The following is a 22,760-nucleotide window of genomic DNA, read 5'->3' as shown; positions in this document are numbered from 1 at the left end:
ATTGCTGACTACCAGTGTCTACAACAGTGCATGCCAAAAAGTAGTTGTTCAATGTTTCTTAAGAGATGAAAAATAGACAAAGCTAAGGAATAATGAACTTTTGCCCTAAAAGTTTCCACATATAATTATGTCTAGAGACAATTTCTAGTTTTAGGTTAAAGAAATCTCAAGTTATGATGAGTATCCACAGGTATTAAAAATGTTCTAATATTTGAGGAGTCCCAAAATTTCTTTCTATTAATATCCTGGACTATAAAGTTTCATGCTGCTTGCATATATATTGTATGTATAATTTGAAACAAAATGTTTTAGGACTTTGACTCTCCCTCAGGCAAAATCTACATGGGGGAGCCAATACTAAAAATGAAATATATTGTGAAAAAAATGGAAAAAGCACAAAGGACATATGTTGAATGAAAATTCCACAACTTGAGGCACCTGGATGGCTCATTTGGTTAAGTGTCTGACTCTTGATTTCAGCTCACAGTTGGTAAGATTGAGTCATGCTGTCACTGTGAGGCCTACTTGAGATCCTCCCTCTCTCCATCTCTCCCAAAATAAACTTAAAAAAATTTTTTTAGAAAATCCCCCATCTTAAAATGCTTTAAATTTTTTTTAAAAGGTCTTCTGAACCAACCCTACACAAAAAGAGCCTTAACTGTCAGATTACACTATGTCAATGAAAAATAATTTTTAATGTTTCAATTTTTACGAATCTTATGAAATGAGATTATAGATGAAAGCACATGACTGATGCAGCAGGCCCTCAGCAAATATTTCTGGAGAGATGGAATGGAAGAATACATGAAAGAGTAAATAAATGATAAGCTCTAATGGGGGCTGACATTGAACTTGTAGGACTCATTCATTCAAATCATTTAAAAGACATCCTTGAGATGTCAGCTTTCATTCCTGGTGACATTTCATTAACATTATCTTCTGAGCTTTTATAATATTCAATTATAATTTATTTTACTTTAATATATAAAAGATTCAGTTGCTTTTAAAACTCAAAGATAGTATAAAAATGATCATCTAAAATAGTTTTACCTTAAAAAAAACTGGAAAGAAAATAGTTATGAGTTAGTTCTTACCGCCGATGAATATGACTATATATATGAATTTTCACCATAAAAAATGGGAATCATTTAATGACAAGGTATACACTGTTAGTAACAATAGTTTGTATATGGCCTATATACTATACTTTAAGGAAGAAAAATAAGATACTTGACCTACATGTTATCTATTTGCATCCACCCATTCACATTATAATATTTATCGAAGATTTATGTTCCAGTCCCTATGCTAGGTTCCAGAGCAAGCAACAGTCCTAAAAACGTTAAAACTCAAGTTGAAAAGTTGACTTCTTGAAGTACAATTTTCCTGCTTTTATTTTAGAAGAAAAATATTCCCAGTATATTGATATGGGATGTTATGTAAGTACACCAATAATTAATTAGTTAAGTACCTAAAAATAATTATTTAATGAAAGCTTTCTAAGCTTGAAAATAATTCTTCAAAGAGTTTATTATTTTTTCAATGTATTCAAAAAGGAAATGAGGGAGAGGGAAAGATGGGGAGAGGAAAGGTAAAAGTAAGAGGGTTTATGGCATTAAAATTCTTGAAAAATGAAAATGGGATTAAGTTGGTCAGTTGATTTTTAGTGATATAATTAGCTTAATATTTTTTAAATTTTTGTGCATATGCATATAAAAAAACAAATAAAAATCTCTACTAATGTCAGTACCTCCATTATAATTATTCAGCCCAAATTCCAACATGGCCAAGAGCAGAGACCAGTGTCTCATGTGGATTTAAAGAACAACTATGTTTTTAAATTGTTGCCTATAAAGTGAACCATTTTCTGTTTTGCCAATGGATACTTTGTGGTATTTCTCCTTTTTAACCAACAGACAATAAGAAAAAAATCTGTAAAAATCTGGGGGTGTATTGGTTTCTCTTTATTCTGTTCTGTGTTACTTATTGGCAATTATTTAGGAAGAAAAAAAGTCATTTTCATCACTATTCCATATGCTATTACCCAATACAAATTATTGAAAGACACATTTGTGAGTCATTATTTTGCACACATTTGTTTAATTACTCCTACACTGGAGTGTACTAATGTACTAATATAACCAAATCAAAAGTAAGTGGAGCACAGACTCTAATAATATAATCTCATAATCTCATAAGAAAATAATAATCCAGTCATCTCACATCTAATACAAAGATAATCTAATAATCTAATGTCTAACAATTTTATGTTCAGTAAGGGCAAAAAAGAAATGCAAACACAGATGAGAAGTGCCCAAGAATGAATCCAGGAAAAGTTACCCCGCAGAGAGGATTCGGGGCTTAGATCATGCTGAGGGCCGTGAGACTCAAGAGGTCTGGTTCCCGTGATAACACAATCTCTACTAACGCAGTAATGTCAACCTACCATTTATAATGACTATAGTAATTAAGAACCCTGACCGGACTTGCCTGCCTCCAAATTGCGGATCCATAATTTGTATTTCCGAGTACATTTTTTAAAATGAAGTAACAGCATTGACCAGCAGCTCCAGACATATGTATTCTCTTGACAGTCATATTTCTCATTGTCATGTAATGGCATTTTGTTTCATCCTTTGCAAGTATAGTTAGTATGAATCTCACACTAGTCACTGTTAGTAGACGGATAAAATTAATTTTCTAATTGAAAAGCTGAAGACCAAGTAATAATAGTCCTGCTGAGGAATAAAATCACTACAGTACCCTTTTGTTAAAATTATGTCATCTCATCTCTCTACATGTTTGGCTTATTAGATGGAACTCCCAAGCCTGAAGGCAAAACCTGGGTTCTAATATCACCCATCATTTATTAACTGTGTGATCTCTGGCTGATGAGTCTCACATACCCCCTGCATAAAAAAAAAATGGAAAATGGGCATTTACCTCCCAGTCAAACTCACAAAGTTATTATTAACATAAAATAAACAGTGAATAAGAAAAGGCTTTGACAACCATGAAGTACTAAGATCTATTATAACTGCCTTACTATCCTGCAAACAATCTATGCCAAACAGTGCATTAGTAAAAGCATCATAATCATTTCCAAAGACATGAAAAAAAATCTATATTACAATGAAGAAAGGCAAAATTTCCACATCTTCTATTGTGCTTTCCATACTGACAATTTCTCCCTACAGATCTGGAGAAATAAAATTTGAACTTCTTCACTATTATAAGAATTCAGATTTCCAAAAGTTTCCAGAACAAATCTAGTTAAAATGTGGTTGTTTCTGGTATATGATGGTATAAACAATGAAATGAGATTATAGAAAAGTTTCTAATTAAACAAAGATATACAATTAAGAAAATAGAAGAATAATTTGAAAATAAAAGGTGGCACTAGTAAGTTAACATCCCCAAAAAGAAGGCTTCATCTTAAATGTTTTTAATCCTTTAGTTACTATAAGGATATAAGCCTCTCTACTCTGCTGGAGAAAGTTAATTTAAGTGATTAATTGGCAGAAGTGATGCTTTCTTAGTTCTCAATTGACTGATTTATGGGAACATGCAGAAATGCATTTTGTGCTTTGCACCTAGGCCTTTTCTTCATTTGGGGGAGAAAGAGGCAGGAGATTTCAATTTTAGTTGTATTCAAGTACCCTTCCCATTGCTCCCACATCAGCTCTACAATGAATTGTCTACTTGTGCTTCCTCCTCCAGACTAAAACCTTCAGAAGGGAAGAGAACATGTCCAGGTCATTTTTTTACCTTCTAGCTATTACCCCAATAACTGGGACACAGAAGGTGCTCTTAAATTGTTGACTGAATAAATTAAGGAATAAACTACAGATATATTAGACTGACTTTTCTTTAAAGTCTAACATTCCTTTGGATTATACTCAAATTTAATCTTTGAATTTCAGTAATAAGGTCAACATGCATTCTGTGTAATAGACTTATGCACGTTAAAGCAACTGAATATTGCAATTAGTAAATTAAACAGATGGAAATGCTTAAATTATATGTAGAGAAGATGGATATATACATTTATTAATACAATTCAATTATCCATTCATTCAAAACATTTCTGGAAAATCTACTATTCTAATTGCCATGCTCAGGAACTGGAGATAGAAAGTCAGGAAGGCCTCGAGCTCTGAAGATGAATACTTGGTGAGGCAGAGAATCAAGTAAATATTCTGACAGAGGTGTGTGCTAGGGCCGTGGGATGGCTGTGGAGGGCAGTCAGGTACAGCTGGATGAGATGGATTATATTGAAGTTTTCAGAGAGGTGATGCTTGAACTGAGGTTTGGCCAAAGAACAAGAGTAACTAAAACAAAGAAACAGGCATTCCAGGCAGAAAGAGGATGAGGTACCCAGAATTCTACTGACAGAGGGAAGGCTGTGTGCAGAATGGCAGAAGAAGAGAAGCACAGAGAAAGAGAAGAGTGATCCCAGATTGTGGAGGGTTCTATGGACCAAGGATTTATCAGGAATCTTCAGTGAAGAAGGAAGCATATTAGATTATCTCCTCAAAGGACTCAGAGTCTACTTGAAATAGATTAGGAATAATAGCTAAAAGGCCCAGTTTAAAGCAAAACAACAACAAAAAAGGATTCAGCTATAAAACAAAAATAATGGAATTTTGCCATTTGCAAACAATATGAATGGACCTAGAAGGTATTAACCTAACTAAAGTAAGTCACATAGAGAGAGAGACAAATAATGATTTCACTTATATGTGGAATCTGAAAAGCAAAATAAATGAACAACAACAAATAAACAAATAGACTTATAGATAAAAAGAATAATATATAGGTCATTGCCAAAAGGGAGGGCAGTGGGGCGATGGGTGAAATAAGTGGTACAAACTTTCAATTATAAAATAAATAAGTCACAGAGAGGAAAAGTACAGCATATGGAATATAGGCGATAATACTGTAATAATTAGTATGGCAACAGATGACAAGTACACTTATCATGGTGAGCATTTTGTTATGTACATAACTATTGAATCACTATGTTGTACACCTGAAATGAATATAACATATGTCAACTATACATCAACTAAAAATTTAAAAAAACTTTTATTGAAAAAGTGAAATTTTAGATTAATAAACAGATGAAGTAATGAAAAAAGAAAAACAAAGACACTGTTAATCCAAGGCAACTTAGTAGTTACCTGGATTTCGTGATTCATCTTGGGGGCCCGTGGATGGCTCAACAGTTGAGCTTAGTGTAATGAATTTGAGCCCAATGTTGGGTGTAGAGATTAAACTTTTAAAATAAAAGTCACCTCTCTTAAAGGATAAGAGGAAATTTAGGTGTGACTGTTAACTGTAAATTTTTTATAATTTTGAAAAAACAAATGTGTTTTTACATAAAAAGGTGTCTCTCTCTCTGTAGAGACTGCATTTCCAAATGTCCTTATCTCTGTCATTGAAGCACCCATCTTAGAGCAAGTCAACATGCCAATATGAATGTCCATATTGGGCAGAGATCAAAGAAAGAACAGTATTTACAAAATCATTATTCAGCAGACCATTACTGCTGGTGGGCAATAGGCCACAAATGAAGAGTGCAGGCCTGCTCCACATGTAGGAAGAGCTCACCCACAGTCCACCTGATGGGGTACATACCTCAAAGTAGTGTGGTATTTCAAAACACAGCACATATTGAAACTACAACCTGATTGTGGATTGCTTATTTTTATGTGCTAAAGACATCAGTATCCACTTAAAAGAAGGAATACCTATCTGCTGTTCTCCTGATGTAATAAAGTTACGTTCTCATTTTTAGTGACTAATGGGATGTACGTTACTTTCAGGGGACAATAAAACAGTCAAACATTAATTTGAATGTCAGTAAAGGATGACAATCTACAGGTACATCTAGATTTAGGCTTAATCTCTTCCAAATTAGCCTTAATCTCTTCCAAATACTGGAAAATTTAAGTCACTTTATACAAAGGACACTACGGAGAGAAACATGAATATCAATGGGAAATCTGGCTAAACCCCACTACTTCTAGTTGATTTCATAATTTGTTTCTAAATATTGTCTCCTGGGAACCTGAGGAACCACACAGGCTAACTCATTTGATTGTAACTGATGGTATTATTTATTTGTAGCCATTCAATTTTGCTGCTCTAAGAGGAAAAAAAAAGCAAGCCATCATCTTTGAAAGGCTTTCTTCTTTTTGCCTATAACTAATTGTCAAAGAGAATGACAAATATAATAAAATTTCCAAGTATAAACAGGTAAAGATAGGAAATAACAGAAAAATTTTAGAAGCATATTTGCTGTGTTTAATATAACTTTAGCTTCTAAAGATTTGATTTCTCAGCTTCTCCAATGTCTGGGTCAAGGATAGTCATAACAAGGACAAAGTCATCAAACCATAATGAATTAGCTGTAAACTCAAAAAATATTATATATAAGATAATCATAATTAGTTAATCAATCACGGTATTCTATGGGCATGATTTATGGTATTTTTTTCCTTTGGACTAATTATTCTTCTCTTTTTTCTTTTATGTTCTATTTTCTTATAGTCAGCATCATGCTGCTATTCCCGCAAGTACTGAACAAGCATGGGATGTGAATATTACACTCCTAAATAAATGAATTGCTCAATTTCCTGTGGCCATCTATACATACTCCATCTTCAGAAAGTCTATCAATATTCTATCATAGAGGAGATCGTGATCTTTTTTCAAATATGCATGACATCTCTGGACAAGACAATCGTGACACCAGCACTTATTTCCATGAAGAAAAACTTTGCGGCTTTATGGCATTCATCGTTTGACAAATGCAACTATTTTCTTTATCAGTCAGCTCTTACTGAACTTACTCGCAGTGACTGTGGAATCCTTAAGGGCCCATTAAATTTCTGAAGAACAAAGCTAAGATGAAGGACATGCCACTCCGAATCCATGTGCTGCTTGGCCTAGCTATCACTACACTAGTACAAGCTGTAGATAAAAAAGCGGATTGCCCACAATTGTGTACATGTGAAATCAGGCCTTGGTTTACACCCAGATCCATTTATATGGAAGCATCTACAGTGGATTGTAATGATTTAGGTCTTTTAAATTTCCCAGCCAGATTGCCTGCTGACACACAGATTCTGCTCCTACAGACTAACAATATTGCAAAAATTGAATACTCCATAGACTTCCCAGTAAACCTTACTGGCCTGGACTTATCTCAAAACAATTTATCCTCAGTCACCAATATTAATGTAAAAAAGATGCCTCAGCTTCTTTCTGTGTATTTAGAGGAAAACAAACTAACTGAGCTGCCTGAAAAATGTCTGTCTGGACTGAGCAACTTACAAGAACTCTATATTAATCACAACCTGCTTTCTACAATCTCACCCGGAGCCTTTATTGGCCTTCATAATCTTCTTCGACTTCATCTCAATTCAAATAGATTGCAGATGATCAACAGTAAGTGGTTTGATGCTCTTCCCAATCTGGAGATTCTGATGATTGGGGAAAATCCAATCATCAGAATCAAAGACATGAACTTTAAGCCGCTTATCAATCTTCGCAGCCTGGTTATAGCTGGTATAAACCTCACGGAAATACCAGATAATGCCTTGGTTGGACTTGAAAACTTAGAAAGCATCTCTTTTTATGACAACAGGCTTATTAAAGTGCCCCATGTTGCTCTCCAAAAAGCTATAAACCTCAAATTCCTGGATCTAAATAAAAATCCCATTAATAGAATACGGAGGGGTGATTTCAGCAATATGCTACACTTAAAAGAGTTGGGAATAAATAATATGCCTGAGCTGATTTCTATCGACAGCCTTGCGGTGGATAACCTGCCAGATTTAAGAAAAATAGAAGCCACAAACAACCCTAGGTTGTCCTACATTCACCCAAATGCATTTTTCAGACTACCCAAGCTGGAATCACTCATGCTTAACAGCAATGCCCTTAGTGCCCTGTACCATGGTACAATCGAGTCTCTGCCAAACCTCAAGGAGATCAGCATACACAGCAATCCCATTAGGTGTGATTGTGTCATCCGCTGGATTAATATGAACAAAACCAACATTCGATTTATGGAGCCAGACTCACTGTTTTGTGTGGACCCTCCTGAATTCCAAGGCCAAAATGTTCGGCAGGTGCATTTCAGAGAAATGATGGAAATATGTCTCCCTCTTATCGCTCCTGAAAGCTTTCCTTCTAATCTGGATTTAGACGCTGGGAGCTACATTTCTTTGCATTGTAGAGCTACTGCAGAGCCACAGCCTGAAATCTACTGGATAACACCTTCTGGTCAAAAACTCTTACCTAATACTCTGAAAGACAAATTCTATGTACATTCTGAAGGCACACTAGATATAAATGACATAACCCCCAAAGAAGGGGGTTTATATACTTGTATAGCAACTAATCTTGTTGGTGCTGACTTGAAGTCTGTTATGATCAAAGTGGATGGTTCTTTTCCCCAGGATAACAATGAATCCTTAAATATTAAAATAAAAGATGTTCAGGCCAATTCAGTTCTGGTGTCTTGGAAAGCAAGTTCTAAAATTCTCAAATCCAGCGTTAAGTGGACAGCCTTTGTCAAGACTGAAAATTCTCATGCTGCCCAAAGTGCTCGAATACCATCTGATGTCAAGGTATATAATCTTACTCATTTGAACCCATCAACTGAGTATAAAATTTGTATTGATATCCCTACCATCTATCAAAAAACCAGAAAACAATGTGTAAACGTCACCACAAAAGGATTGGACCCTGATCAAAAAGAATATGAAAAGAATAACACCACAACATTTATGGCCTGCCTTGGAGGCCTTCTGGGGATTATTGGTGTGATATGTCTTTTCAGTTGCCTCTCCCAAGAAATGAACTGTGATGGTGGACATAGCTATATGAGGAATTACTTACAGAACCCAACTTTTGCATTCAGTGAGCTTTATCCTCCTCTAATCAACCTCTGGGAAGCAGGCAAAGAAAAAAGTACAGCACTGGAAGTGAAAGCAACTGTTATAGGTGTGCCAACAAATATGTCCTAAAGACAACTAACTAAACCTACATCAAAGAAAAGTATAAGACTGCACCTGTACTTGACAAAAAACAAAAGCAGACAAATATTACTTTCTAGAAAGAAGTTTAAGCTTCACCAATGCTGCTCCTGATGAAGGGAAATATGTACAAGTTCAGCATTTTAATTAACTGGCTTCAAAGGGTACTGTGGCAACCAAATAAAATAATTCCATTTTCTAGAACTTTCATGTAACTTTTCTGTCTGGACTACAGTTAAAGTGGACAAAAGCATTTCTGTATTTTTTTTAAGTATATAAGAGTAGTCGAACTGAGCAATACCTCCTCCTGTGTTGTATTACACATATTAGCCACGAGTTTTTGCAGTGACTAGATAACTTGAATTGACACGTGGTGTAATAAAATGGACAAATTCTGTAGAGTAGACACAGTGAGTATGTGGGCCTCTTTTATAAGAAAAAATACATTTTGGATTAAAATCAATTGCTTTTGTCTTGTTTTTGTTTCTAAATAAAGAATAATTTCTGGGAAATGTCATCTGATCAAGTGTCATTTAAATGACAGCATTTTTAAAAAGTGTTTTTCTATAATGAAATTTGGGATGCTAAGACACTTTTACTGGGTTTTGTAACTATGTATTTTTAATGTACAAAAATAAATTTAGGACACTTTATCTGTATTATAAAGCAATAACACTCTATTTAACCCTTTATTGACAGAAACAAGTCCTCAAGGATATGATGTACTTAAGTACTCTCTTAACACGCAATGTTTGGAGTGGATTTAATTCTTAAGTTCACATTATGTAAACTTAATATGTGAGGAACTGAAATTTTCATTTTAATAATTAGTAGTACCTCTACTGTAACCTCCTTGCTTTGCAGAAAATACTGCCAAATTTTGGTAGGAGCTAGGATTTAGATCTAATTTTCAAATCTCTGATTCTAAATACTCAATATGCTTCACTGCAATAACAAGCTAATAATCTAATAATATGCTGTGTTGCAAATCTAACAACCAAACACATTCTTCAAGAACCCCAAAGAGGGTAGTTCATATACTTGTATAGCAGCTTACATGGTGGGTGCAAACTTGAAATTTGTTATTATCAGAGTGAATAATAACTCTTTTCCCCATGGGTTTTAGAATTTCAGAAGATTAGGATATTCCAAGACTAGGATTTTAAAATTTTACTTTAAACATATTAGATTATCAACTGAACAAGTTTATCAGGTTCAATTTTATAAAATTCTCCCTTTTATTTGGTTTACCACCAGACAAAAATAACATAAATCAGATAATTCCAGGATTTAATAAAAATTTAAGAGGATAGTTTTGGTAATAAAAAGAAAAACTTCTAAGACTAATTTAGAGTAAAGGGAAAAGATTAAATGTAGTTCTCTATGACTATATTTAAGATACCTAAAAAACACAGCTTAAAAAATGAGAATCATTGAAGTGCCAAAAAACATTTTACTAATCATTTAAAGAATCTAAAATAGGAAATATAAAGATTTCATTGTAGAAAATAATCAAAGTCCATTAGGGTTTTAAGTCATATTTCCAAACAAAGACCACCAGTCCTGCAAAATAAAGGCATTTGTGTATGAAAGAAATAGACTGGAACAATAAAAACCATCTAAGATAATAAGCCATACTTTTTATAGGCAAATCACTGATCTCTACAAAGCAATAAGGCTTCCATGTTAATTGCTGCTTTGCCTGTTCACAATCAGGTGTTTAACTTTTCTTACAATAGCTTGCTGCATGTTATTAACATGTCGCTGGCCAGTAAACATTTCCAGCACTGTGGTCATATCAATTATTTGTTACTACAGACATTTGCTTTTATAATAGACTTGAGAGTTTCTAATTAAATCGTGCTGTTTTTGACAAAGTGGAAGGTAATTGTTATGAACTCTTTAAAACAAAAGGACAAACTGTGTTAATTTTAACACATCTAAAACATAAAACTTGCTAATTCGATGTGTTTCCCAAACACAAATTTTGCAATCTGATGAATCACTATCACACAGAAGCTGACATTAGAATTTATCAGGAAGACATGCTCATATATCATGAGATGTTTCAGCACCACGGACAGAGCTTTTTAGAGCCCAGCTATTTGTCAAAAACATAGGAGCTGAAATATGACCTATTAGGAGGCAGGTATTGCATAGGTCAGCAAGAACTTGCTCAGGTATCTTGTATGTTTCTTTTAAACCCATTTGCCTGAAGAAGTATAACAAACATAGCAGAAAGCTTAAAATGCATTTCAAGCTACATTTTTCTTAGAAAAATTGTAGTAAATAAGCACTCTGAATAGTCACCTAACAGTGAACAATGAAATGAAGTATTTTTGATACAGCCGAATAAATACAGATGCTCAAAGCAAATCACGATCCTATTTACTTGCTTAAAATTTAATCTAAATTGCCAATGAGAGTGAAAAGACATTTGCTTCAATAACAAGAACAGCATTTCCTCCTAAACCTCCCATAAAAATAAGCACTAGTCAGAATACTCAAAGCATGTTAACTTACATTTGGTGATACTATATTCATGCAATGGCAAACTTTACCTATAACAAAACTCTAAAGTTCATACCTCTGTCAATGTCAACTGATCTTCTCACCTTATATGGAGAAAAACATTTTTTTACAAAAATATTTTAAATCTTTTAAATTTTATTTGAGAGAGCACATGTGCACAAGTATGGTATGGGGCAGAGGAAGACAGAGAGAGAACCTCAAGTAGGCTTCACCCCAGCACAGAGCCCAATGCGGGACCCAAGCCCATGGCCCTAGGATCATGACCTGAGCTAAAATCAAGAGTTAGATGCTCAACTGATGAGCCACCAGGCACCCCTTTACAAAAATGATTGTTAAATAATTGTATGTTTTCTAATTTATACTATGTAATAAAATCCAAATATTCTGGAAATAAGCATGCCCAAATACAAATACTGTATGAAAACAATGCAGAGCAAAATGTGTCATTGTCAGCAAAGGTAATCAACAATATGGTGCCAATCATGTGCTATTTTGCATAGAAAGAAATGAAATCCATTTATGGTGCATGTAGCTTTTAACACTTGTTTTAATTCTTAAAATTTTATTTTAACTAGATAAAAGATTTTTAAGCAAAATTACATATCAGCAAGCATAAGTTTAAAGTTAGAATTCCTTAGTCTATTTATTAAACTGTAATTTGTTTGGTTACCCTCAAAAAAAATTTACTGTATGGCTATTCGTCACTGGAAAAACAGAAATGACCAAGACATATTTCCCACAGTTTAAGGGGCTTATATTCTACTAGATTACATATTGGTTATATATATATCACTGCTTCCACAAGTTTGTATTAATTATATTATCTAGTAGAGTCCCAGCTTCAACCCATACTTTCATGGAATAATAAGACACAAAATATCACAAATGTTTTTTCTTGCTCTAAAAGGTTTTGTTATATGTTAATATGAGGACTTAATTCAAATATACTATTTATTTTAATGCGTGCGTGCACACACACACACCAGCCTAATACTATACCTAAACTGGCTTAGTCAAGAGTCATGTCTACCTACTATGAAGGAAAAACTTAAAATTTTATAGATTAGCCTTTCACATGAAAAATCAGAAGTGATATGTCATTCATTAACTAATAAAGCTAACAATAAAACAATGAAAAGTTGAAAAGTATGTGTTTGCTAAAGCAAGGGAAAATACCAATGAAATATCCTCTCAGCTGTCACGTGTCAGAAGAAAAAGTCTCATTGTATATGTCACTATTAAACAAAACCTTCAGCTTCATCCCAATGTTGGCAGTCTAGGAGATAGGGAATAATGAATAGTGGTTAAATTGTGGCTATATTTTCTTCGATACAATCTCTCTCTCTCTCTCTCTCTCTCTCTCTCTCTCTCTCTCTCTCTCTCTCTCTCTCTCTCCCCCCCCCCCCCCCCCCCCCCCCCCCCCCCCGCCCTGCTCTTCTCTCATACTCTCCTTCCCATATCAAAGTATAACAAATCAGTAAAAGGTTTTTTTAAAGTGTCTAGTTGCCAGATATGTTTACTATATTGAACATCCCAAATGGTCATAAACTACAATGATCCTTTCCACCATCTTTTCAGATGGTAATATTCTCACCTTTAGTTCTACAGTCCCTATTCTATATCATTTTACCCTAATACATTGTTAACTAGGTCATTGCTTGGGTTCATGGCAATACTGTAGTGGAATGAAAGAACCATGCCTAGAATCAAAATGCTCTAATAAGCAACATGGAAAAAGAAAGAAACTGATTCCAGTTTCATCACAATAGTGGCTGCTTCTGTGTGTTCATTTGCATAGCGAGGGCTCTACCTATTATTACGGGTGACTACTACTTTGATTTATCTTATTCTTCTGAAGTGAAGGAAAAACAAAACACTATTTGTGCACAGGAATAAAATGACAAAATCAGAATTAATATTCTGAAAGCCGTATTCCATATATCCAATTCTAAGAAAAATCATTAAAAGATAAATGTTTTAAAAAGAATATTCCAGAGGCTCCTGGTTGGCGCAGTCAGTTGAGCATTCGACTGGCTCAGGTCATGATCTCGTGGTTCATGGGTTCAAGGCTTGTGTTGGGCTCTGTGCAGATCGCTAACTCAGAGCCTGGAACCTGCTTCAGATTCTGTGTCTCTTTTTCTCTCTGCTCCTCCCCTATTCATGCTCTGTCTCTGTCTCCCAAAAATAAATAAATGTTAAAAAAAAAAGAATATTCCAGTGAAAAATAGATTATTTCCAAAATCTGTCCTAAACATTTTATTAATGATATAACAAAGGTGCTCTTGAATTGAATAGTAAGCATTCAGTATGGTCAGGTAAGAAGATCACCATGAAATAGAACACAATTCATTTTTATTCCTACTGAAAATTGACAGGCCTTCAGAGATTTGAATTTACTATTCTGATTCACTTTATATATACATCAGAGGGCTTCTAGAGCTATTTTTGAAATAAGCCATATAGTCAATATCAACTAAGGGGTTAGATACATCACAGATATATCAATACAACTTTCTCTTAAGAGCAAACTGAGGTATTCAAATAAGTAACAAATTCAGAGAAAATATCATATATGATTTCAAAATTATTGCAGAGTGGCCCAAAATAACAAAGGATAGCACAGAGTTATGGTTGACCTTGGCAAGCCTTTCAGAAGAATGAACTATAATGGAATTTGAAGACCTCGTGGTATTTTGTTGTGTTTATATTTATCTTTTCCGACTTTAATATATCATAAAAAACTAATAGTACTATGTGACCAATGTAAGGAAAATCCAGCTTCTCATTAAAACATATGGTTCAGTGTCTGAAGTTATTGATTCAAAATCCAATTGCAATATCCATTTATAATGTTTATTAGCCACTGGAACAAATAATGGAGTAAGCTTAGGACATAAATTGACCATCCTAATCCTAGCACTGAGGGCATTAGAGTGTAATAATAATAATGATAATAAATCTCTCTGTCATTTGTGGTACCAGATTCAGGGCTGGTAAAGACAAATAGTTCTTAAACCATGAGAACTGCCATTATTAAAGCGATTTGGTCAAGCACACCAAAGGAGTTCTTCAAAAGAATACTTTATAAAGATGAAATTTATTATTAGAATTCAGATCAAAGTTGGACACCTCTGGCAAACATTCATTTAATAATAGTTGCAGAGACCAGTCATATTTAATAAAGAACAAGAAAATGTGTTTCCAAGAGATCCTCAAGTCATCTAGGATCTCTTTTCCTGTTTACTAGTCAGTTAATCAATAAGTCAACATTCCAGTATAGAATTTTCATACTAAATTAGTTATTTTATCAGAGATTAAAAGATATTTACAAACAGAATGCATGACTATATATAACTATGAGATTTTAACAACCCAATTCAAACCTTTGATCTTAAAAATCCTTCAAACAAGGGATATGATACAGAAAAGGTATAAAATAGAAGAAAACATTTATTTCTTTCTACTAACAAAATCTTTATAAAAATATATAACAATTAACAGACTGCACTAAAAAGATGAACTACATCAAGAACAACTCTGTGAGGTTCTGGTTTCTGTCCAATGGATTATGTGGGTCTCGGTACAGGCTCGGTCCGAAAGTGACAATATAAAGCTTGAGATACTTTTCTGGCACACAAAATGCAAAGCAATTAATAAATATATTATTAGAATATTATTATATTTGAATAAATATGCATTAATATATACTTGACTAGCAACATAAAAATTAGGAAGGAATAATAGAAACATTTACTAAATGCTGACAATGTGCCCAACTAACAATTTGCTAGAGTCTTAAGAAATCTATGCCAGATCTTAAGGAGAAAGGATATGGAAAACTGAACATTTACCATCTTAGTATGTTGGGCATACTGATGAAATGTGCTTACTCCCTCTCTTATCTGTCTGTCTGTCTCTCTGTCTCTCTCTATATATACATATATGTATATATTCAATTTTAATGAAATTGCCAGAAGTACTGTATTCACACTCTTATTTTATAGACCAGCCTCAGAGAAGTTGAACAATTTTCTTTCCTAAGAGAACAATAATAATAACAGAGAAGAAAAACCAAACATGCAACATCATGGGAAATAATAACATTTAGATACTTTTTTAAGCATATACAACCCACAAAAATAACCAACAGGTAATGTTTTGGGGGAGAGAACAATCCATCAATAATATGCCAGATTCATTAATTATGTCTATTATCTTCTATCTATCTCCATCAACTTCTTTCTTTATAACATTTTAACTCAGCTTTGCATAAGGAATTAAAGGGCCCCTATTTGTCAATATCCAATTAGTATTTGCCCAAGACAGAACAACGAGCACTAGCTTATCAACAACAACTGTGACAAAAACCTGCACATACTCTTACAAATAAAAATTTTAAGAATGTATATTCACTAAGTACTCACGGGGTGCAAAGTTCTCTTCCAGGGACCTTTAACAGACTCTCCTGTGATTATTCCCATGCCTCCATTTCACAGTCGCAACGTATAAAGCTCTTTCTTTTCAGTCCCATCACAGAAAGTACAAAATGGTCAATTACCATCAATTACCTGTTTAACTCTCTTTCTGACTCCCGGATTATAATATGACACACAGCAACTCTGACCTTGGAAGGAGAATCATGCTTTAAAAGTAAGGATTGAAGGAGAAACATTTTTCTTTTGTTGCTTTGCCATCAGCCCCATCCTTGCTAGTACCGGGGCACCAGGGCCACCATCTTAAGAGACTCTGCAGTCAGTGTGCTCTGACTGAGTTCCTCTTTGTCGGACCGCTTGTCTTGTGTTATTAACCTTGGCTTCTTAGGAGCAAACTTATGACATGGGATTTGTGAATTGGTTCTGAGAAATTCTAATAAGTGAATTTTGCTCTAGAAGATTGAAACTATTTAAGAGAGGTTAGATGATACAAATAGTGTGTTGAAAAATGGGACAATAAAAATAATAAAAACCTGATACCATCAAACTTATCCATGTGATTAAAATGTACAGATGTCTATTTAGAAGTTCATCATCTGTACTTCCCAGCAAAAGAAGCAAGGTAGTTCAGTAAAACAAACAAATCCACAGGTTAATGAGCTTCTATGCATTTAAAATGGCATGAAGAAATAATTTTAAGTGTAAAGAAGGTTCTCAGTATTCAGTGAATACTAAATTTTACTTGCAAATCTTTGCAAATCACTATGGTAAACTATACTCTAATTCCAAATGATACATGCCACCTTGATCATTTTTTAATGAATCATTGGTATGGTAGAACTCCTTCTGAGGAGAGAGGTTTGGAAAATAATAGCAGCAAAGTTTCTAAACAGAAACGCAAAAAGTGGCCCATGTTTTCATTAATACATGAATTTTATCCATGCACTCTTCATGTACTGAGAATCTATTAAGTGCAGACACAACATTAACTACTAGAGATTCAATACTGACTGTGATAGACAAGTTCCCTGACCTGATAACAATTATCACCTATAGGTAGGTAATAACAAATACATCAATTGTGATGCAAGTTAATACAAACAGATAGGCAGGAGGAGAGCTTACATATATTTGGGAGATGCAGGTTATTATAAAGGGCCTCAGAAAGGATTCTGACAACTAAGACCATCTTTACAGAATCTCCCAATCAAAGAGCAGAGAAGTGCTGAGATAGGCAGGGAGAGTGGGGAGAGGACAATAAGCTAAGGAATTTGAACAGCATAAGAAGAGTGCTGTGAAACGAGGAGAAAGTTCTCAGGAAGGAAAAAAGCTGGAGCTGCCCTCAGAAAGAAAACTTGAAACATGGGTAAAAATCAAACTTTATTTGATTCAAACAGTTTGGCGGACATTAATATCCAAGGGAAAATGACAAGGTCAAATTTAAAACACCAGGACTAATTTATAAGGCAGCAAATCCTAGTTCTCCATCTTTCAATCCTGTCTCTCTCTGTAGCCAAACCCTAGTCTGAGATCATTACTTAGTCATCCATAGCTGGACATATGAGGAGTGCAAAATGAAAAAGGAAAGAGAACGAAGCACACTCTGTACACCACCCTTCCAGGCAGGCTTTCCCTAACGCGAAACACCGCCACTCACACACCCACACACACACACACACACTCAAGACCCCTACACTCCAAGCATGCACTCAGGTGCACAACCTTCATGCTCAAGTTTAGGAGAGCTCATAATTTGCACGTTATTTGCATTTCAGTTATTTTAAAAAATACGTCTCCCATGAAATCAACAAGTCAAAATGTTACTGCAGCTCTCCACTCTCTCACAGGTATTCTGAGAAGTTTTGTACATAAAAATCCAAAGGTAATATAAAATTAAGAGTCTATGTCTTTGAATTTAAGACTAATCTAGTTCAATTTTCATTGGCAATTGCATTTCTCTTTCAGAAATTTCATGAATATGTTACATAGACTTTAATGAGTGTATAAGTACAAAAATAGATATAGGAAAACCAGGAAAAAAAAAAGTGTGTCTCATTTACTTGGATTATGTTTTCTATAATACCAGACACCATTCTAATGAGATCTCACAGGTATCACTTTCTTCAGATAATAGAAAAAAATTTGCCCTATATTATTTGTATCTAAGTGAGACCTTGAACTCAAAATAACTTAAAATAGGAAAGAGTATTTGTAGAAATACTGATTGATATAAATAGGATACTCATTCTAGGTTTTCTCTACTTTCTCACCACTGTGCTCTCTCAAGAAAAAAGGTTTTATTAAGATTGTTTAATATGAGTATAATATAGATTTGCAAAGTACAGAAGTACATTTTAGCACAATTTAAGGTTCAATTTTGAAGATGTACTTAAAAATTAATAAAGGAGATAAGCATTAAGAGACATAATAAACAGAACATAATAAACAATAAAAGATAAAGAGATAAACATTAGCATAAAAATTTATAGTCGTTCCTATCAAATTTTCTTAATAGTGTTTTGAGAGAACTGTGATATGCAGACTATTAAATTAGTTATTTCCCAATTCTTCAATATCTTGTTGAATACATCGTTAGATATTCATCTGAAATCAAGGAGGCAATTCCAAACAGAAAATAAATTGGGTAAAAGCACACCTACTTTCCCAAGATACTTAAAATGCCAGTACCTGAGTACGCCCAGAAAGACTTCTACAATGTCATGATGCAAGCTGCTAATTTCTGGAGAGTACGCCAACTAACCATGGCAGAGGTGCCTGTTTCATTTCATCACAGTGCAGATGATGAAGAAGGGCCAGAGCACTTTTAGATGAAATCATTACTAAATAAGCATAACAATAGAGTGGTCTTTGTTTTCTTGATAAGAGTAACTCTACCCAGTACTAGGCTGCAGGACTCAGGTCTACTTAGAACACCAGGTAAGAATAGATAGGTCATATTCAGACTGTCATCTCATTCTTGAAATAACAAATTAAGTTTTAACTTCACAGAAGCCAGAATATATAAAATACTAGAAAGTCTGAGATTAGGAGCCCAAGATTTGGAACTAAAGGTAAAACCTTCAACTTATGAGGATGTTATAAAATTTTACTGATTACACATCTGTAAAGTATGTCTTAAGATATAAGGTTATACCCGGCATTTGAATATATTATCCATAACTACTCCTTGATGTCAGGAAAATTGTGCTAAGCCTCCTTGATGAATTATTGGTCATGAGGAAGGAAATATCAAATAAAATTATCATCAGACAAATTTTTAGACCCGTTGAATCTTTCCATTGCTCCAAAGTGAGCACTGTCAAATATCTGTGGATACCTTTCCCAATGGCAAAAGACTTATCAATAAAGATTTTTGCTGTATTGGGAAAAGATAACCCTGTGATCTTTAAATAATCTGACTACAGAAGAGTTTTTATGTTAAATCTCTCCTCAAAGTGCCTGGGTTGCTTAGGCAGTAAAGCATCAGACTTCGGCTCAGGTCCTGATCTTATGGTTTGTGGATTTGAGGCCCAAGTCGGGCTCTGTGCTGACAGCTGGGAGCCTGGAGCCTGCTTTGGATTCCATGTCTCCTCCTCTCTCTCTGCCCCTGCCCCACTGGTGCTCTGTTTCTCTGTCTCTCAAAAATAAACATTAAAAAATTTTTTTAAACCTCTCCTAAAGTTCTCCTTGACTTAAAATCCCAAGTTTATCATCAAAATGTCACTTTATTCTTTTAAAATAATAACACTTTAAAATATAATTGTATATTTTCTTAATACATTTTATTGCACATCATTATGCAATATCAAGAAAATACAGAAAAGAGAGCTTCACATTCTCCATGTTCCCCATATACACTCTTACAAAAGGCCTGCCATTTTGTCTTCTACTAATTCTGTATTATCCCTGACTCTACTACCTTAACTCTTAGTCTGGGCTAGAGCTGCCCAGACTTTAACAGTGACAGGTGTCCAATCTCAGAATGAAAGAAGACTTCAATGCTCACTTCACCATCTCATGAAGCCCCTGCATCTCAGAACAACACGGTTAATGATGTTACCATTCTCTACTATGTCAGTCCCTTATACGTCAATCTATTACATTGTTGAAAACTGTACAAGTAAACAGACCGTTTTGTTCATGTTAAACTGGACATTCCCTTCTTTCCAATCTATACCAGTTTTATTTTGGGGAACAAAAGAAAAAAAGAAGAAATGTAATATATATACCATAGGGCAACTCTACAAGGCCACTATGCCATCATGTCCCTATGTCCTTGTGCCACACTAAAGAAATCCATGTCCTTAAAACAATCCAGGTCACTCTTCTCTGGAAATGATTCAAGCTATTTAACTATCAAAATATAGGACTGAAACAGAATGCAACTCTCCAGGTATGCTAAAATCTAATCTCTTTATTTGGTTGGGGAGCAATATTAATCAAATTCTTACATTTATTTTCAAATGAAAACAGCCAACTCTAGGCAGATGAGGGTCATTATATTTGATGCCAAATCTTGTGGTTAGCAACATCACCAATATCATCACCAGCAATTAGTAAATACTAAGTCCTAGTATACAGATACATTTGTTTAACTCATATGAAGAAGATTCTTTCCATAACACATTTTATATTACAAGTGAGAAAATTTCATTTTAGAAAGTTTAAGTAACTTACCAAGACTTCACTAGTTTTTATGTGCAGTGGTGAAATGGATTTGGACTTTATGTAAAAGTAAGTTGGTTATTAGCTTACTAACACCTAGAGTAAACCTTGGAATTTACCACATGAACTAATAGGACCTTTTAGGTAAATGTCATTTAGCAGGTGTAGGAGTGGGTCTTATAGCAACTTAATTAGCATCAGCAGTTATCATAATAGCAGAAAATTACGAATCTCTATAGTTACCAATTGTATGTCTTTGCGTCTTTCAGAAGTAAAGCCTGATGCAAACAGAACTAGAAAAGACAAACAGAGCAATCACCCCTCTTTGATGCCATGTTCAGTAGAGAAATCCATTGAGCTACAAGGCTTTTGGTCACAGGCAGATATGCAATCCCACTTACTCAAAAACAAAACTAATAAAAAATCTTCCCATTTGTCCTGGTTATTTTACTGCCTAACTTAATAACGGTAGTCAGTCCGTACCAGGAGTTAACAGGATGCAGTGGAGGAGAGTATAGATTAGAATAACTAAAGCTTGTTTTCTTTAGCGACTTGGCTTCTAAATTTATTTTAAACTATACTCTACATTAAAATAAATTGGATACATTGCAACACACACAATTTAAGTTTCATGAAAACTCTGGGCAATATAAACTGATATTATCTATTCTATTTCAGTTCTTTTTTTTAATGCTGGATGATCTCTTAATTGATTTCATTAAATACTAATAAGTCATGATCTGCAGTTTGGAAAACAGTGAGCACCTACTAGTACATTCATGGCCAGAAATAAAGCACAACACAAGAAATGGCTGTGCCAGCACCATTTAGCTCCTCTTCTTTTGTCTGTATCAGTTCAAAGCTTAATACTGTTTCTTTTCACTTCAGGAGAATAAGGGAAAGTAAAAGAGAGGAAAAGATGACAAGAGCAAGTAGTAAAGTGATACTACATGAAGGTATAGAACAGGGTGAGCTTGTTACATATACACTGAGGCATAAGAGAGTTGAATAACTTGCCTAAAAGAAGAGTTTTTACGACTCCAAAAATCCCTAATTTTTTCCCCAAAGATTATAGAATGGACTACAGGAATACAATTAGCATCTCTAAAATTCATCCATTGAAAGGTAGAATACTAAAAAGTTCTCAAAGGATATAAGAAATCTTATAATAATTAAATTAGTAGATTTTCTCATTATAGATTTCTAAGCAAGAACATCCATTGGGAGATTCCATGGCTTTCAACTAGGAATGTTTCCTGAGTTTCATGTAAAGAAAAGAGCAGTGAATAAGTTGTCACACAGCCTTCTTCCCTCTGTCTCTGTGCCTCTGTGCCCAAACTCCCTCTGATCTCTCTTGTAAAGGCACCAGTCATTGGACTCATTCCAGTATGACCTCATCTTAATCTGATTAAATTTACAAAGACTCTGCTTCAAAATAAGGTCATATTCACAGGTAATGGGTTTCAACTTGACTATGTCTTTTCTGGGGACACAATTCAACCCACTACAAGCAGAAAAGAATGCATAAATCTAGGATGTCAACATTAGAGTTCTAGTCAAGTTGGAATATTGTGAAGATGGCTTAGTTCAAGTTCTAATAGCCGCAGAGTCTGGATGGAACAGTGTCAAACTCCCTCCATCTCAGTTCTTTGAAAATATTTATACTGGTATAACAAAAATGCAAGCATATATAAAGTAAAATTAATTTTCAAGAGAAATTCATTCTATATTCAATTTATAATAATTATCATTCTAGATGAGCCATTTAGATGTCTTACAAAAATATGGGTTTTTTTCTGTTTGAAGTAAAGAATTTCTTTTTTTGTGGTAACTTTATTTTTTATTTTTTTTTAGAATATAACACTATTTTTTAACATATGTAATTATTTTCCATCATTTACAATACAGTAGTTACAATGACACTCCAAATGGATAAGCAAAGTAAAAAATCAGAACCCCAACTTCTATTTCATGTAATTAGACTTATACAGAAATTAGAAGGTTAAGTAACAACTAGTTAATCACCTCACACCAGTCAGAGTGGCTAAAATGAACAAATCAAGAGACTATAGATGCTGGC

General features: G+C 34.2%; 2 protein-coding genes across 3 annotated transcripts in view; one reads left to right on the top strand and one right to left on the bottom strand.

The window, feature by feature from the left end:
* Window positions 1–9,513, top strand: part of LRRN3 (leucine rich repeat neuronal 3) — a 36,660-nt gene extending 27,147 nt beyond the window's left edge. Inside the window, exon 2 of the mRNA XM_029924812.1 lies at window positions 6,556–9,513. Coding sequence (XP_029780672.1) covers window positions 6,915–9,041 — 2,127 coding nt within the window. The 5' untranslated portion in view covers window positions 6,556–6,914 and the 3' untranslated portion in view covers window positions 9,042–9,513. The remainder of the gene's footprint in view (window positions 1–6,555) is intronic.
* Window positions 1–22,760, bottom strand: part of IMMP2L (inner mitochondrial membrane peptidase subunit 2) — an 848,590-nt gene that overhangs the window by 433,019 nt on the left and 392,811 nt on the right. The window lies entirely within an intron of this gene.

Source organism: Suricata suricatta, chromosome 2 (genome assembly GCF_006229205.1).
Source record: "Suricata suricatta isolate VVHF042 chromosome 2, meerkat_22Aug2017_6uvM2_HiC, whole genome shotgun sequence".
Taxonomy (NCBI): Eukaryota; Metazoa; Chordata; class Mammalia; order Carnivora; family Herpestidae; genus Suricata; species Suricata suricatta.
This window is presented reverse-complemented; position numbering and strand designations above follow the sequence as displayed.